Source organism: Amborella trichopoda, chromosome 5 (genome assembly GCF_054954075.1).
Source record: "Amborella trichopoda isolate Santa Cruz 75 chromosome 5, AtrichopodaSantaCruz75HAP2 v2.0, whole genome shotgun sequence".
Classification (NCBI taxonomy): Eukaryota; Viridiplantae; Streptophyta; class Magnoliopsida; order Amborellales; family Amborellaceae; genus Amborella; species Amborella trichopoda.
The window spans coordinates 6017911-6036472 of NC_142340.1; the positions used below are offsets into that span (position 1 = coordinate 6017911).

The following is an 18562-nucleotide window of genomic DNA, read 5'->3' on the forward strand; positions in this document are numbered from 1 at the left end:
TAAAGGTCACCATCAGTCATACTTATTAAATATCAACTTGGATAGCTTAAGGTGAGTCACAAAGTCTGAGAAATTTTTTTGGAACTTTATGTTTATTTAATGACACTCTTGCAACTACCCACTTTGAAATTTAAGTGATAAGAATGATTGTGACCTCTATATACAACAGATAAATGGTCTTTTTATAGACAATCCCTGATAATATTCAGCTTTAAAAAATAATTAATTGATATTTATCATTTTAAAATTAAGGGAAAAAGATGTAATTGGTCTGGAATGGGCTTGAGGCAGAGGTGGTTTGTGCCAAAATGTGACGTTCTAAATTCCAATTCCCGCTAGGTCCCATGTTACTATCTAAGATCAATTTAAAGAAAAAATTAAACGAAAAAATTATTTTGGAGCTCAAAGAATGCTCCAATTCAATTTACCCTCCAAAAAGATCCATTGAATGTTCATCAAATCCAATATTTTAAGAGTTAAAACTGGTCTTCTTTTTATCTTTGTTTGAAATTGTTCATGAACCAAATGTGATACAAGGAGCACACAATCATTTTTAGCCAATAGATGAAAGTGCATCACAATATTCGATATATATTTTATTATTGACTTTGTGCCCAAACAGTAATAAATCCTCAACTACTTGATTTGAAATATAATGGTCAACGATGATTGTAACTTTCTTGTATAATAGATAAACGGTTTAATTGTAAACATTTCCTTAGAAATTTCGTATCAAAATTTACCAAACTATACCTAAACCATCAACTATTTAATATTTTAAATATTTACCAAAACAAACCTAAAATTTCAAATGTTCTAACTTGTGATTACGTATCTTTTGACAAGAATTGGAAATTCTATAAAAACAACAAAGCTCATTTTGAAATTGTATAAAAAAACACTTGAGATGTTAAAATTTTTTGTGTGCCTTAATAAATTTCCTCGTAAAGATCAACTTATCTAGGTAATCTCCATGGTAAAAACGAAGCACTGAGCTCCTTTGGTTAATTATGTGACTTTAGGCGTGTATTGATACTCCATTTAAAACACCATTTTTTCAAAAAATGTCCGAGTTTTTTAAATTTGTTAAGAATTCCTAGTTTTTCGAAAGATTTTTTAAAACTTACAGTTTTTTAATGGGACTGATATAAATCCGTATTTTATCTTTTTACAAACTTCTCCCTTATAACTTTATTTCTCCATTAACTTAATATTATTAAATTTTAGTTGAAAGATAAGTGTATTAACAATGGGACTAAATTAAAAAACTTAATTTAAAAAAAAAAAAATTGAAAATTTTTATTAATAAGTTTCCTTTAAAAAAGTGTACGAATAAATGCAAGCAATATATTTTCCAAAAAATAAGATATCAGAACTAGTACTCAAAACAACAGATTGGGTGGATTAGTTGGTCTTTGCCCGATCCGATTAGTCCGACCGATTCCGACTAGATCGGCTAATTAGTGCCCCAAATTTTTTGAAAAATACAATTTTGGTAAAAAATCCCAAAAAATTGTAAAAAATATTTAAAATTTACATGTATTGTTATTTTATATCACATAAAAAAAGGAAAAAAATAAATATTATAGGCATAATTGGGTTTCGGAGAACATGATTAGGAACCTGAAGCAATACTGTTTCAGTGATCAATATATAATTAAAATATATTAATATTGCATATTATATATAATATGTAATCAATATATATTATATAATATAAATTACATTAATAAAATAAATTACATTACTAAAATAAATATATAAGTTATATTAATAAAATAAATATAAAATATAAAATATAATATGATATAATATTATAAAATAGGATAATATTTCATCTGAAGTACATTTTTTTTTTTTTTTGGTATTTTGGAATTTAATAAAAAATGGGTGTGGTCTGTATAAGGTTGCAACCTTAAACAATCCAATCAAGGCGCACCTCCAAATTTTATCATAACTTGTAATTTTGGTGTAAAATATTCTTAGGATTATCTGAAAATCTAATTTCATTTCTAATTATAAAATTTTAAACTCCAAAAATGTAAGTAGATATATAAGCGCATGAAAATCTTGAAAATAGACAATCTAGAAGTGTGCTGCAAGATGCACCATTCTGGAACGTAAAATCTCTTTTTTTTTTTTTTTTTTTCATATTAATACCTCTCGATGTCGAGATGATCAATTAGAGGGTTTTTCAACATAAAAACAACATTTTTTGGTGGATTTTTGAGGTGCATATTTAATTCTACATTTTAAGGTTGCAACCTTATGTAAACATTTTCCTTTAAAAATATAGGTGAATTCGAAAATTGTTCGACTCTTTGTGACAATTTTAATAAATTTCCATATCTCTCTCTCTCTCTCTCTCTCTCATATCAGTGTCTATATGTATATCTATGTGCCTCTAGGGGGGTTGGTGATGTCGGTATTAGATTGAAGATCAAATCAGATGAACAGTGAATAAATTTTATATCCTCCAGAATTGAGGGACTTACGGGCTTGGCCCCTTGTTGTGCCTAACTAACTTTGGTGCGTATGAGTCGATTTGCCCAAAGCAGCAAACCCTGCAGTTAGCACATGAAAAAATTGTAATAATATATAAAATTTTAAGTAGAGAAATAGAAGGATAGGGAAAAAAAAAAAAGGAGAAATATATAAAAAATATAATAAGGACAGCTTTGTAGACTCTGCATTGTGGCAGTACACTTATCGGTCGATTTTTAGAACAAATCGCCGATTAGTGCCGATTCGTACCGATTAGTCTTAGTCGGCCGATTAGTGCACTGAAAAAATTTCTTGCATACATGACCGTTGGAATTGGGCCAGATTGGGATCGGCCAGTGACCGATCCCGAGTCAGTCGGCCGATTTTGCAAAAATAGGCTGATCATTTAAACACTGATCAAAACAATCATATATATCAAAATAATATGTAGAGTTAGAAGAAAAGTTTACCAACGAACAAAACAAAATAATTCTTTAAGCCTAGAGTATCCTTATAAGGAGCAAGATAGAAATTCGATGATACTAAAGATTTAGGCGGATGAAAATTCAGCATGAGATTTGAAGTTGCTTAAGCATTTTGTTGCTTTCTTTATGCATAGTAAAATGATTTTATATTTTTATTTTTTGTCTTTTCATTTCTTTGGTGTATACAATACAGTATTTTGGATGGACCACTATTTTACATATTAGGGTCTTTGTTTTTAGTTTTAGTTAACTGCAATCCTTTACTGAGGGTCTATTTTGTTTTTTTTATTTTTCAAACAATAATCTATACCATGGTTTACAATTCTTGTTATTTACTAATGTAGTTCTATATATTTAATATTATTCCTGTTTCATTTTATGCTTCTAATAAATATATGATGTGTTTTGTATTACAACAATAGAATAATTATTGTTGTTGGATTTATTGAAAGTTTAGATAATAAATTGTCAAGTATTATGCTAACAACACTAGGTAAGGCCATAAAATTATTGTTCAATGACTTAATGTATCTATAAAAGAACTGCAAATCATTATTCTATGTAATGCCATCTTTTCATATCCGATTATTTCACTCCATTTTTTTAAGCCAAATTCGAAATATTCACAATTCTATAAGTACTTTTGACTTGATTTTGTCCTCGGACTTTCTAAAATAAAACTGATTTATTACCGATGTTTTGGTTCGTCGATATATTGTTATTCCCTGACTTGCTAACTATGGTATTGACCATACATATGTTTTATGAATGGAAAATGGTTTGATAGGGCTGCAGCCCTATCAAAATAAGTAAAGCCTCACCACATAAAGCATCAAAAATTGCAATTCAAGCATCAAATTTTTTTTACAGCAAGCATCTCAGTTTGAACATTATGTTCGTGAAAATAAAAGTAAAAATTCAAGCTCTAAAAGTAGTGTATCTTGTAACTCTTGTAACAAATAATCTTAGACTATCTATTTCACTCAAAAAATAGGTGTCTAATGTCAACAAGATCTATATCATTTTTTTTAGTTTTAAATTTCATTTTGGTGTAGAAAATCAATTTTAGAGCCACCATGGAGATTTCTATTAACGAAAGTGTTTTTCAAACGAGATTTTAGCATGAGGATTTATTTTGTTTCATAAAGCCTAGGCCTCATAGAAACTTCATCCTTTATGAGAACTTGAGCATGTTATTGTAATATTCTAGACTAGATGACAAACCTGTGCCCACTGTTTTTTATTTTTTGGGTAATTCAGTGGGTAAGATAGGTCAAAAATTGCAATTCAAGCATCAAATTTTTTTTACTTCGATAATCTTAGCTTGAACATTATGTTTGTAAAAATAAAAATAAAAAGTGAAGCTCTAAAAATAGTGTATCTTGTAACAAATAATCTTAGACTATCTATTTCATTCAAAAAATAAGTGTTTAATGATCAACAAGATCTATATCATTTTTTTTTAGTTTCAAATTTTATTTTGGCGTTAAAAATCATTTTTAGAGCCATCATGGAGATTTCTATTGCCAAAAGTGTTTTTCAAACGAGATTTTAGCATGAGGATTTATTTTGTTTCATAAAGCCTAGGCCTCAAAGAAATTTCATCCTTTATGAGAACTTGAGCATGTTATTGTAATATTCTAGACAACGTGACAAACTTGTGCCCACTTTTTTTTATTTTTGGGGTAATTCAGTGGGTAAGATAAGCCCTTACTTGTTTTTTTAAATAGATTAGAAGTTAGATTTTTGAAAGTGTAAGTGGGGTACTGTTAGTGGTAGGAATGGAAACCACAATGTGGTGATTAGGTGTGGGGAAGCTATCACTACGACCCTAGCCCGTGTCCTAATTTTTTTTGGGTGAGTAAGTGGGGAGAGAGTCCTTCCTCTTCGTAGGAATTGAGCTTAGGACGTAGCATTAGAAATCGTCAGGCGCTAACCAATTAAGCCCGGGCTCTTTTCCTAAAGTAAGAATTAGAAATTCGAAAGTGGGAATTAAGGGTGGGACGGTAAGTTGAAGCATCAACCCCCAACACGTTTATGCATAATCAGATTTTCAATAGAAAAGGGACCTTATACTCTAAAGAACTCTATTTAATGGACAAGATTTATATGTGTCGGCCTACCCATCTATTTAAATACATCTTCTTTAAAAGAATCCAGGGGTCGCAATGGACACGGACCCGACCCGGGACCCATGGGGTAGACCTGATCCAGGTCTGGGTATGGGTTCATAAATTGGACTTGGAAGGTCGGGTCCGGGTCTAAATCTTCGACCTGAACACTATTCAGGTCTGGGCCTGATAATATTTTTTGGGTCTCAATATATAAAATTTATTTAAATATAGTTAACTTCATATGTATTCTAATTTTTGGGTCGGGATCCGTCCCGTTGCTACCCCTAAAAAAAGTCTATTTTAGAGATGGATCTTGTCTTCAAATTTTTCTTTTTTCTCTTTTTTTTTTTTGGCAATAATCTCTCTTCAAAATTTTTTCTTTTTTCTCTTTTTTTTTTGGCAATAATCTCTCTTCAAAATTTTAGTGAAAGTGGAAAATCTCAAGAAGCAAGAATCTGAGAAAAAAAAATATATTTTTATACAATTATAACACCAATAATTTTAAATTATGGTTGGGCTAACATTTTCTAACATCCATATTGTGATGGATGTTTAATAGAAGTGCATCCCCTAACGCAAGTTCAAAGCCATTTTAGCAAGACCATAAAAGAGAGCACTGTGTTGAAGCTGGACATATTTTAGACTCAACCAACGATTTAAAAAGCGGATCGATGACCCGGATCAGCCATCTCAAAAACCAATCCGGATCGATGAATTGGCGATCCGGATTGGGAATCGGCTGAATGGGTCGGATTAAAGCTTCAAAAAAATCCGAAAAATTTATTAAAATTTATTATAAATATTGTTTTTTAGGAATCCAATAAGAAATGAGGGTACCACATTATTAACTTTCATTTTTTTCATCAATTTGTGAATATTGAGATGCTCTTTCCCTGTATAAACTTAAGTATTAAATTTGCATCACATAAAAGAAAAATCATAGAATTATCATGGATAAAATATATAATTATACATGGACTATAATAAAGAGTAGACTAAATCAATGAAAGAATGACTATTAAAATCTCGTTTTGGAAAAAAACCCTAATATGCTAAAAAAAACCAAATTATTACAGCCTAACTAACTATAATCCAAAATTATTATAACTTAACTAATTATAGTATTATATACTGAAATTATAATTATTAATTTATATTTTATAATTATTTTATTAGATAAATAATAACAAATTAAAAATATTTTATAATATTATCTAATTTAAAATATATTATTGACAACTGTAAGAAAAATAATACATTACATGATTTATAATGTAAAAATTAATAAATAAAATAAAAGATTTGGTTATCAATGTAAAAATTAATAAAATACGTACAAATTTTAGAAATAACACTTTAATTTATTATATGCCCAAGGGGGAACAAAAATTTGCTCAAGAAGGGATAAACTATTATATGGCTCAAGGGGGGATTCGAACTTGAGATGTCAAAACAAATAACATTAATGATAACCATCATACCTCCTTAGTATATGTATTTAAAATTGCCTATTAAACACAAGTGTGAAAACACTAGGGCATATGTGCACATGCACGCGTGCATATGCGTGTCGCACATGTGGCACATGTGGGAGTGGTGTGTGCCACACGGGTGAAGCGTACACACGTGTGAAGGTGTTTTTGAGGCTAGAATCGCGATGCACACGTGCACGCGTGCGTGTACGTGTCACACGTATGACACTTGTAAAGGTGTTTTTGAGGCTAGAATCGGTGCACGCGTGCATGTGCGTGTGGCACGTGTGGGAGTTGTGTGGCACATTTGAGAGTTGTGTGGCACGTGTCACTACACATGTGTGGGAGTGGTGTGTGTGGCACGTGTCACTACACATGTGTGGGAGTGGTGTGTGTGGCACGTGTCACACGTACACACGTATGGGACTGGTGCGTGTCGCACGCGTGACGCGTACACACGTGTGAAGGCTCTTTTGAGGCTAGAATCGGGAAGGAACCGGCTAGAATGGGGAGGGAACTGCTAGAACTGGGAGGAAACCGGATAGAACACGTGCATGCGTGCATGTGCGTGTCGCACGTATGGCACGTGTGACGCGTACATACGTGTGATGTGTACATACGTGTGAAGGCTCTTTTGAGGCTAGAACTGGGATGGTCACACGTACACACGTGTGGGAGTAGTGTGTGTCGCACGCGTGACGCGTACACACGTATGAAGGCTCTTTTGAGGCTAGAACCGAGAGGGATCCGGCTAGAATGGGGAGGGAACTGTTAGAACAGGGAGGGAATCGGACAAAACCGGGTGGGAACCGATGGTTCTCCCCTAGAACCGGGCAGTTCCCGATTTTGTGCTGGAATCGGCACGGGCTGTGCCCAATGGTTTAAAAAGGCGGATCGGTGACCCCGATCGGGCACCTCAAAAACTGATCTGGATCGACGAATTGACGATCCGAATCGGGAATCAGTCAGATTAAAGCTTCAAAAAAATCCGAAAAAATTATTAAAATTCATTATAAATATTGTTTTTTAGGAATTCAATAAGAAATGAGGGCACTCCATTAAGAATTTTCATTTCTTTGCATGAATATGCAAATATTGATATGTTCTTTCCCTGCATGAACTACTATTTACCATTTAATTTACATCACACAAAAGGATAAACATAGAATTATCATGGAATAAGTATATCAACATACATGGACTACAATAAAGCATACAATTAGTAACATACAATCTAAAAATAAAATAACAGACGACGTCGTTTTTCTTCTTGGTCACGCTGATACTATTGATTGAATTCGTTTGACAAGATAATATAATTGTCATACATGCCACGATTTTTTTACAATGATATTCACTTTAATTCTTCACGATAATACAATTTAACAACATGTGTTTTTTGCGTTCAAAATTTTAAAAATTGAAAATACATTTTTAATGCAAAACTACATTAAAAATATAATACAGTTTTGCATTAGAAATATAATAACATGTATGTTTTTGCATAAATATTCTATCAACATGAAATTTTTTCAATAAAAATTTTAACAATAAAAATTAAAAATATGGTTTAATACCTCATGATCATCAAAACCTGGTCACCATTTTCACATCTTTTCGGAAAATCACGATTTTTCAAAAAAAATCGATCATGTACTAAAAAAAAAAAACAATTCTTCACAGAGCCACCTAACATCATTCATTCCAACTCAAAAATGCATTAACAACAAATTAAAAAAATACAGTTTTGCATTAAAAATATAGCAACATGCATTTTTTTGCATAAATAATCTATCAACATACAATTTTTTCAACAAAAACTTTAACAATAAAAATTAAAAATATGGTTTAATACCTCATGATAATCAAAACCTTGTCACGATTTTCACATCTTTTAGGAAAATCATCATATTTCAAAAAATTCGATCATAGATAAAAAAAAAAAAAAAAAAAGTACAGCAAACTTAAACAATAAAAATTAAAATTATGGTTTAATACCTCATGATAATCAAAACCTTGTCACAATTTTCACATCTTTTCAGAAAATCACAAATTTTCAAAAAATTCTATCATGGATTACAAAAAAAAAAAAATCTGTTTTTCACAGAGCCACCTTACATTGGCCATTTCAACTCAAAAATCCACCTCCAAACGAATAAATTACATCCAATTGAGTACATATTTTGATAAACAACACTATAAGGAATCAAAACCCTAAATTATGAATATATTATCATCAATAAATCAAATCAAATCGATTAAATTGAGCAAAAAAAAAGAAAAACTCAGTTCTTTACAGACAACAGTCATTGAATCTAAAAAATGAAGCTCAAATTGAATAAATCAGATCAAATTGAATACATTTGGTTATAAACAAGACTATAACGATTCAAAACCCTAGAAATCTATCGTGAACAATAGATCGAAAGGCGGAAAAAAAAGAAAAAACAACATAATTTTTTTTTTCACAGACATCATTGTGTTCTTCTAAACCTCAGGCTGTAATTGAGTAAATTAAATAAAATTGAATATGGTAAATGATAAAAGACACGATAAAGATTTAAAACCCTATAAATTTAACTGATTATTTTCAAAATATGGATTGAAATTGATCAAATGGCGGAAAAAAAAAAAAAACGCCGAGTTCTTACCTGGTTTCGTGAACCCATGGCTTCAATCTCCAAATTAATCTGTTTTTCTCAAAGATAATAAAAAATTCATATTAGAAATTTCTAGTGAACACATTTACAATCAATATGCCTCAAACTTTTATCAGATTCATGGCCTATTTGACATGAAACAAAATGAAAAGCAGAAACCCTAAGACCCGCAACTTTTATGATCCAAAAATTTGAAATTTTTCCACCATTTAATGCATGAAAAACCTGAAAAAAGCTGCATAATGCCTGAATATTCGATCACATGGCAAAAAAAGAAAAAAAATGATAAAAATAAGGCAAAATTTGAAGAAACCCGTGAAGAACACTGTACAGCCCGTGTTCTTCACGAGACTCGCCGATTCGGTATGATGAATTGGCGATTCACTATACAGAATCGCCCGGTTCTCTATGAAATCGGGCGATTCCGTGTAAAATACCAGAACCGGCATGGACTGTGCCGATTCCCAAGTCGAACTGGGTGAGTCCGTTTCGACTCGGTATTTTTTAAAACACTGGCTATGCCGATTCTCGAGTTGAACCGGGCGAGTCCGGTTCGACTCGCCGATTTTTAAATCATTGGACTCAACAATGAGGCGATCCAAACCCAACTCTTCTCAACGAGTCTTGCTTAAAGGGCATTAAAAAGTTATAAAAAAAAAGGAGAGGAAAAAGGCAAAAGAAGTCATGATGGAAGAAAAGAAGAATGATATAGGTATTAATTAGCAGACAACAACTTGATCTAGCTAAAGATAAGACCGAAATTGATGCTTAACTGGATTATTTTGATATAAAAAAAGTTGAAATTGAATATTTAGATTGAAAAAAATCAAATAGGAGCAACAAAAAGTCAAAATATGCAGAACTCCAACCATGTGAAAGGCAAATAATCATTAAGATCGACCCCAAAACTAAAAAAAAATGGAAAGCCCTAGAATTTTCTGGTCAGGCTTTAAAACATAGAGATCTGAAGAATGCCGAGAAGGTTTCGATTGAAAATTCAGTTGGACAGTCTCAAATAGGCTTATGAATCTTGAAGAGCCAGCATAATCACCTAGGACACAAACTGGGGCTTAAATACCTTCAAATGAGCTCCGAAAATGAAACATAATAGACTGTTTTTTTCGGCATATGAGAAGGAAACCGTCGGACTCAGCAAGTTCTTCAAGATTTGTGGTCAGCTGAATCCAACATTAAAACTGGCCGGTTCACATGACAATGAACCAGCCACTTGACAGTAAAGTCCCAAATCTATGGATTCTAGGTAACTCGGGCGAGTCCCGAACCAGATCCCTTGTCTTTTAAGCACCGACAAAGAGAAAAGAAAAAGAAAGAAGTGAAGGAAATGGGGAAGGGGATTAGGCAGTCAATATAGAAAAAACTTAATCAAAAAATAAAAAAAGCTACACTTTACATATACACACAAAGAGGGATGGATGGGGATGAAAATCAATATTTATGTACAAATAAGCGAGAAAAATGAAATAGAATAATCTATATAACATACATGATCATCATCCCAACTTTATACAATTATTTGAGATCGACTACAAAAACATCAACAATACAATAAATTTAATGCTGAGAGAAAAAGGTCTCTAGTGAAATACCAGGAGTATCTTAGAGCTCTGATTCACAAATTGGCCATTGAAGAATATATATTCAAAACCATTAACACATATGGTCATCAACTCTTAGCCATTCCATGAAGTTAGTTCTTCCCGAACCAAAGTATTTCATTCTTCAAACAAAACCCATTTTTCCACAAGAATCAATGAAGAGAGAGAGAGAAGTGATTGGGACAGAGAGATAAAGGATGGGTGGCCACAGCTAGCTTATATGTCGTCTAGGGTCTTTGCATAGAGAGAGACTTTAATGCATATTTGTGGAGAGAGAGAGTGTTCGGGTAGCTTTCACCTCCGTATGAGCCTATTAAATTAAATTTTGATAGAAGTTCACTTCGACAAGCTGGTTTTGGAGGGGTGTTTAGAAACTCGCATGGGGACCATGTGGAAGAGATTTGGCAAACTCGGCAGAGATTGAAGCGGCTCTCCAAAGTATGCGTAGAATACTTCAACATTTTAGGAATGTCCCATGTATTATTGAGGGTGATTCTTTGAATATAATCAATTGGTATAAGAGAGAGTCTAGATCACCTTGATGTTTAAGATGCAAATTGATTGACACTGCAGACATGTCCAACCAACTCACGGTAACTTTCCAGTATGCGTACCGAGAGGCATATTCGATGGTTGATGGTCTTGCAAACAGACGAATAGAGATGGATGAGATTCTGATTTCAATGAACTTATTTATCTGATTCTCTTCCTTTTATTCGTTTCTTTTTTTCTCTTTCCACATTGTATATGTATTTTTCGTTTTCATTAATAAAATAATTATACTCTTGTCAAAAAAAAAAAAAAAATCATATAGGTAGGGGTGAGAATTTTATGAATCGGGATTCGGATTTGAAAATATACATGGGATCCGAATTTGGATCCTGATCCAATTGGATCTAAAATATGTGGATCTAGATCCAAATCCAAAAATCATACATGGAATTTGGATATGATTCAAATAAGAAAACTATACATGAGATCTAGATCAGGTCTTCTAAAAGTTTAAAAAATTTATATATATTATATATAAATTAAAAAATATATACTTATATATAGATATATATATATTTTAAAAAGGAAAATTGTTTCATGCTGGCCGGACCGCATTTCTACAATATACGTTCAAGAGGTATAAATCATCCATTTTAAAGATAGATGCAAATAGGTGGTCCATCTAAAAATAAATACAACTAACGGTCCAAATAATTTCTTAATATAATTATCATTTTTAGTTTTGATTTTTTTTTTCTCTTCATATTCATGATCTCCTTGCTAAAGATTATATATTGTCTAAAAATTAGAATCACATTATATTTAAAAAATATAATTATTACCAAGCCCGTATTTCTATATTATACGGGCTGGCAGTATAGAAATTGTATCCTTTTAAAAATCGGACTAGATTGGATTGACCTGTACCCAGATCCAATCTGAATTATTATTTAGATATAAGTTTTGGATCCAAATCCAAATTTTGGATACAAATCTTGGATCCTCCGGAGAGGTACGCATCATGACTTCGAGTCATTGCCACGAGTCTTATAGAGCAAGAACTGCCCACCTGAAGAAAGAAAATCGCAATAATGACATTGCTCTCTCTCTCTCTCTCTTTCTTGCCTATAGGTTCTTGTCATTGTTGCCCCTCTTAGGTGGGAATTAGTCGGGTCTAAATTGGCTCAAACAGTAATTTATTTTAGTAGTATAAGGTTGACACCTTATACAATTTTTTTTTTTATCAAAAAAAAAAAAGTTTCCATAAGGCTGCAACTTTTTACTATAGAAGTAAGGTGCGCCTCAAAAATCTAGTAGAAAAGAGTGTTATGAAGTTGTAAAAGCTTATGATCCATCATTTGATATCTAGATGATTCAATACAAGGAAAAAAAAAAAGTAAATCCTAAAAATAGTGCATCTTGTAAGAAATTATATGTACAATTTCAAGATTACCAAGTATTTATAGACCTACTTAATTTGCACTTTCAAAATTTTAAATTTTATAATTAAGATTGAACATAAATTTTCAAATCATCATAAAGCTTCCAATACTAGGACTATTTCTTCCCATAAAAATTAATAGGGCCTTAGATAATATGAGGGTGGGCACCTTATAAAAAATTTCCTCTATATTCCCTCTATTTTAATAAAATAGCCTTCTTAGGAATGAAAAACAAAACATGCAAGATGCCAATATTGATTGACGTACATAATAAAACAAAAAAAAAACAAAAAAAAAAAGAAGCTTGACTTTGATCATATTGTTGACTTAGATGGGCAATATATGAACAGCTGGCGTGATTTTGATCCTATTATTCATTTGAGTCGTCACGAAATTCACTTTTGACTTGACTCCTGTTATTGACTTGGATTACAACCCTTGTATCAAGCCTCACCGTGTACATCGATTTATCGAATATTACGCCCAGGTCCATTCACCGGCCCGCAGTTTTGTTTATTTATATTTTGGGATAGAAACTATCTCAAAATTTTTAGATAGAAAACTTTTTAACCATATAAAATTTCAAATTTTTAGAGAGAGAAATTCTCTCAAATATTTAAAGAGGAACTATATCAAAGTTAAAAGTTTAAGACAATTTTTTCTCTAAAAATATTAAGTTTATCTCTCTAAAAAATTTTAAGTAGTTTTTTTCTTTAAAATTTGGAATAGTTTCTCTCTATAAAATTTTGATAAAAATTTTATAATGGCAAATGTTTTTATTTGTATTGTTGCATACTGAATATGTGTAACGTAATTTTCACATAAAAATATTTTGCAAGAAAATATATCATGCTTACCAAATATGTCCTAAATAGTGTAAACCCAAATTACGCAAATAGATGACCCAAATGGGAGATTTTGTATAATCGGGGTATTATCTACAAGCTATCAGAACGGTCATTTATCAATAACTAGGTTTTGGCATAATCAGGATTTACATAATCATGTTATTATCCAAAGCATGATTTTATTTACCTAGGATCCAAACGAGCCCACAAGTGGCTTTTAATATTTACTTATGCGTCGTGAATCCACTAATAGAACCAATGACCGTGGAGCATCAATAGATTGAGCTAGGTGCTGCTCCATCAACAAAGAATATGTTTAAGAGAAAAAAGGTCTTTAATGATGAATTTTATTGCTTTTGGCTTAATTCATATTGAACCACTACAACCAAGGCGTAAGATTCTGAAAAATATGGACTTATATTTAATGCCCAGTACTATTTCAACTATGTACATATGTTTCCTATATATTGAATTACATGTGCTTCGATACATATTGACTGCTTGATATATCTTCTCGGAGCTGCCCAAATGAACTAGTAAGTATCCCCATTACTAATAATGAAGTTCTAGAGTACGAGTCAGTATCCGAGCATGAGCTAAAGATCCAACATGATGATAACGACACCCTTAGAGAGCCCACACAGATCAATACACTCGCAAGTAGACTTACTTGTGGGACAAGATTTCGATACTATCAAAAAACTATGTGATTACTTAGTTGACTATGTTATATATCAAAATTTTGTTATGAAATATTTAAAAAATGATCAAGAACGAGTTATTGTGATGGAAAAAGCTGTAGCTGGCATGTGCAATGCTCAATGGTCAGATCCATGAAAACTTTAGGGTGAGAAAATCGATGAATAGGCACACTTGTGAAGAACTAATGGATAGGCTTATCAGCCAATGGCACAAACCCAATGGGTGGCAAAAAGGATTAGAGCTCAACTAAATGACTAGATAAGTCTCACACCTAAAGATTTTGCAAATTATGTTTAGCACAATTGCGGTGCTCCATTATCTTGCTTGATATTCTTTCTTTTATATATCCACACGTATATCTTCAAGAGTATGTGAACAATTATATGATTTACTATTTGTCAACACAACATATTTAGGTGGTTTTTGAGGTGCAACTTGCTTTTATGATAGAAAAAATATACAAAGAGACTTTTACTTTTAGTACAAGAATGTCACAATCCTTCATGTCTATCATATTTCAAATTTGATGGTTGTAAGAGTATCACTGACTAGACTCAAAGTTCAAATATAAATAAAATCTTGAACTCCTTGACAACTCCAATTCCAATTTGATATATAATGACTAATAATAATTGCGACCTCGCTGTAATAAAGACAAATAGTGTCATTGTATATGATGTCTTTGTACTATATGCCTTTATAGTAAGAAAAAGTTTATATAAGATGCTAGCCTTATACAATAAAATTAAGGTGCACCTCAAGAATCCACCCAAAAATGTTGATTGGATGTTGAAAAACCTCACAATTGATCATCTTGGCTACAAGAAGTCATAAAAATAGTGCAGCACGTAACATATTATCTAGATTGTCTATTTTCAAAAATTTTGAGCATTTATAGATTTTTTCTATTTAACCTTTCTTGGTGCTATAACTTCTATAATTGGATATTTTAATAGATTTTTAGGCCATTGTATGTACTTATTGCACCCGAACTGCATCTTTTAGCAAGATTTAGAGGTGCACCTTATTTTGATTAATTTATATTTCAGACCTTATATAAACCACACCCTTTTTTATAGCATAGGTTGATGTCTCATGTAAACTTTTGGGAAAGTATATAAAGAGACTGTTTATTTTTGGTACAAGATGGTCACAATTAAATTTTTTTTTAATTCATGATCTCTATTTTAGAGATTACATGAATTTAAAAATTAAGTCTTAAAATCCATCTCCAAAATAAATTTATAAAGATGCCCACATTTCTACATATGCCGGCTTGGCCGCATAGAAACCGGGTCCTATCTAAAAAGTGCCAAGATTATATACTATTGTGGGTCAATTTCGTCTATTTTACTCTCCCGGATAAATCTTTATCCTGTAGTTTTAAAACTCAAGAATCCAAAGAGGTAACCTCCTCAACCTAGTAGCAATCACACCAAAAAAATTTGACATTCACTTTGTGATGGGCCCTTATGCATGGAATGCAGCGAGAGAGAGAGAGAGAGAGAGAGAGAGAGAGAGAGAGATGGGCCTTATGCATGGAATGCAAAGAGACATCGGTCAACTTACGCGGTCCAGCAAGGAACACGAAAAACACCCAAAGTCTAGAAGTCTTAAAATGTAGGTTCCATATACTTACAAAGAAATTTGTGGAAATCATTGGCCTTGACTTACCACCTCACTATCTTACAAAGTCTAGCACAGAGTTGCTCTCCACAAATTACCTGATGAGTTCTTTATGAGAAACATGTCATATTTTTCAAGCTCGCAATAAAGTCACTACCAATAACAGTTTTTCAAAAAAGATGCCATTCATTATTAAAGATTTACAAGATTTTTGTTAATTTTGCCAGCTATAGGTTTTAAAAAGGACACGGTTTCTATGAGTCCACGGACACACGTGTAGAAATGCATACCCTTTAATATTTTTTTTTTGGAAATGGAATTATTTAATCCTAATTTTTAGGAAATATATAATCTTTAACATATAAATTATAAATCTGTAAAAATAATTAAATTTTTGAAAACTAAAAATGATATTTTTTGGATAAAATATTTGAACCTTTGATTTTACTTTTCTTTAGATGACTATCATTTATAGTGTAAATCTACACTTTCTTTGGTAGATGGTGTAGATCTCCAAGCCCGCATAGTAACAAGTGCGGGCTTGGATGCACCAAACAATTATCTTTTTTAAAATAGGAAAGTGTATATATAAGATGTCAAAATTATACTATAGAAGTGAGATGCACCTCAAAAACCCATTATAAAAGGTTTTCACCAATGTTATAGAACTCTTCAATTCATCATTCCAGCTCGAGATGTATAGATACGAAAGAAAAAAGAAAAAGAAAAATAAAAAAAAGATTTCAAAACTTTAAAGTAGTGCATCTTGTAACATATTAGATAAGACTATGTAATTTCAAAATTTTCAAGTGTTCATAGATCGGCACCACTTTTTGAGCTTTAAAAATAATAATTAGGGGTGCAAATAGATTTTCAAGCCTTCTAAAAGTTTCGGCCAGTAGGGTTTGGAGGTGAACTTTGTCTGTTTAAAGCGGGCGCCTCATGTAAACCATAGCCTTTAAAATATGACTCATCACTTTTGAGTTTTGAGAGAGGACAAGTATATCATACTCCAAGAAAGCATGATATGTGGTACTGTCAAGGCGAACTGACACTACATTTTGATGATGGGCAGTGGAGATTAGTTGCACTCGGGTGTATGAACCATTACCAACTAGGGCGGGAAATGCGCTGGCCATGGCCAGACACGGCTTAAAAAAATTAGGGCCTAGGCCACAAAATATGGACAAAAAGGTGGCTGAGGACCGGGCGGGATGGGGCCGTGCTTGGGCTAAGGTCAAGACAAAGCTGGCCTGCCCCAATGGGAACTAGGGCCCATCCTTGGACCGGACCATCGATAGCCCTAGGACCAACGTTTACTAACATCCATGCTCCTCCATAATCCCCATGGGCCATGGATAAACTCATTATTAAAGTATGACATACTCACACACTTCACCTTTAAGAAGTTTTCTTTAACACTAGGTAAAAAGTTTTAATGCTGTTTGTCATGTCACTTGACCATACAATCACAAAATAACTTTAAGAAAGCTATATAATACAATTATTTATTTTTTATATAAAAAGGTCATAATCACTCTAGACTATTAGATGGGAAATTAAGAAGTTATGTAAATTAGGAAGTTATGTACTTCACCAGGCTCAAAGTCTAAAAGCATTTATTGAGACCCCAAATTATTTGTTTTTTTTCGATGGTAGCGGTTAACTTGATTTTTTTGTATTAAAAGTAAATAGTCTTATATTAATACAATCCCACAGCTAAAACGCCACATTTCTTAATTTCTTGTGAGCTTGCAAATTCCCCCCACACCCCTTCCCTCCCTCTCTCACCTGTCTAATGTGCGTGTCTATATGCATTGGATAGTCCAGTATACACTCATTGAGTTGCAAAAGTGCAAGGGATTTGAGACCTATGCCATGTTTTGTAATTTTGTTTTTTATTTGGGGTAGATTTTGTCCATTCAGCTTTCTGCCTGTTATAAATAAGTAAAGTGCCATACCACATTTTATTGCTATCATCATTCATAGAAGAACTCTTAGCAAAAGAATAATTGTTTGCCTCAGTTACGAGGAATTTGGTATTAGATTTGTTGAACCAACCAGTTTTGGCCGGTTCTCTTATAGATTTAGCCCGTTTTATTAGATAACATGTCATAACTGGCACCATTTAATTTTTTTATTTTTGCTTTAATTTTTTCAAATTGCCGTTCCATTGAATCAAATCGAAAATCTAGATGGATGATCCAGGTCGCCGATCTAATTTTTGAAACCTTCGAAAATCTAGATGGGTGATCCAAGTCGCCGATCTTATTTTTGAAACCTTTGTTGAAATGAGTTAGTTGGGATATGAAGTGTTAGATACACGAGGCGGCATCTACTTATAAAAGCATATTGGGCTCCTTCCCATAATATAGGAATCGTTTTGATAAACAAATAGGCCAAAATGCTCCTTTTCTTTCAAGGACATTTAGGTCATTTTACTTTATTATAAATTATTCTTTTAGTTGCCCCTTTTAAGGAGTAGGTATGTAGTAAATTTCATGTCAAAATAACTTACACAAATAATAATAATAATATTGTGTTTGATATTTTCACTAAAGCTTTCAAGCTGTCCACTTAGATAGGATGATTGAGAATGGTAGTTTGCTTCATATGTGCGT

At 32.3% G+C, this 18562-nt stretch overlaps 1 protein-coding gene across 47 annotated transcripts in view; it reads right to left on the reverse strand.

The window, feature by feature from the left end:
- LOC105421355 (putative leucine-rich repeat receptor-like protein kinase At2g19210) overlaps positions 1–11061 on the reverse strand; it is a 35534-nt gene extending 24473 nt beyond the window's left edge. For 9 of the 47 annotated variants that reach the window (XR_016055752.1, XM_088867128.1, XM_088867109.1 and 6 more), the window contains exons 1-2: positions 10823–11056; positions 2496–2564 (exon numbers count right to left, since the gene is read on the reverse strand). Coding sequence is in view for 12 of the 47 variants with exons in the window: in XM_088867097.1 (XP_088723223.1) it covers positions 9207–9245; positions 10823–10900 (117 nt within the window). In the remaining 35 variants the exon portion in view is untranslated. Of the gene's footprint in view, positions 1–2495; positions 2565–9206; positions 9246–10822 lie in introns of all 47 variants that reach the window. The other 38 variants (XM_088867100.1, XM_088867099.1, XM_088867098.1 and 35 more) reach the window with 13 other exon arrangements.
- Positions 11062–18562: the final 7501 nt, after the last annotated feature.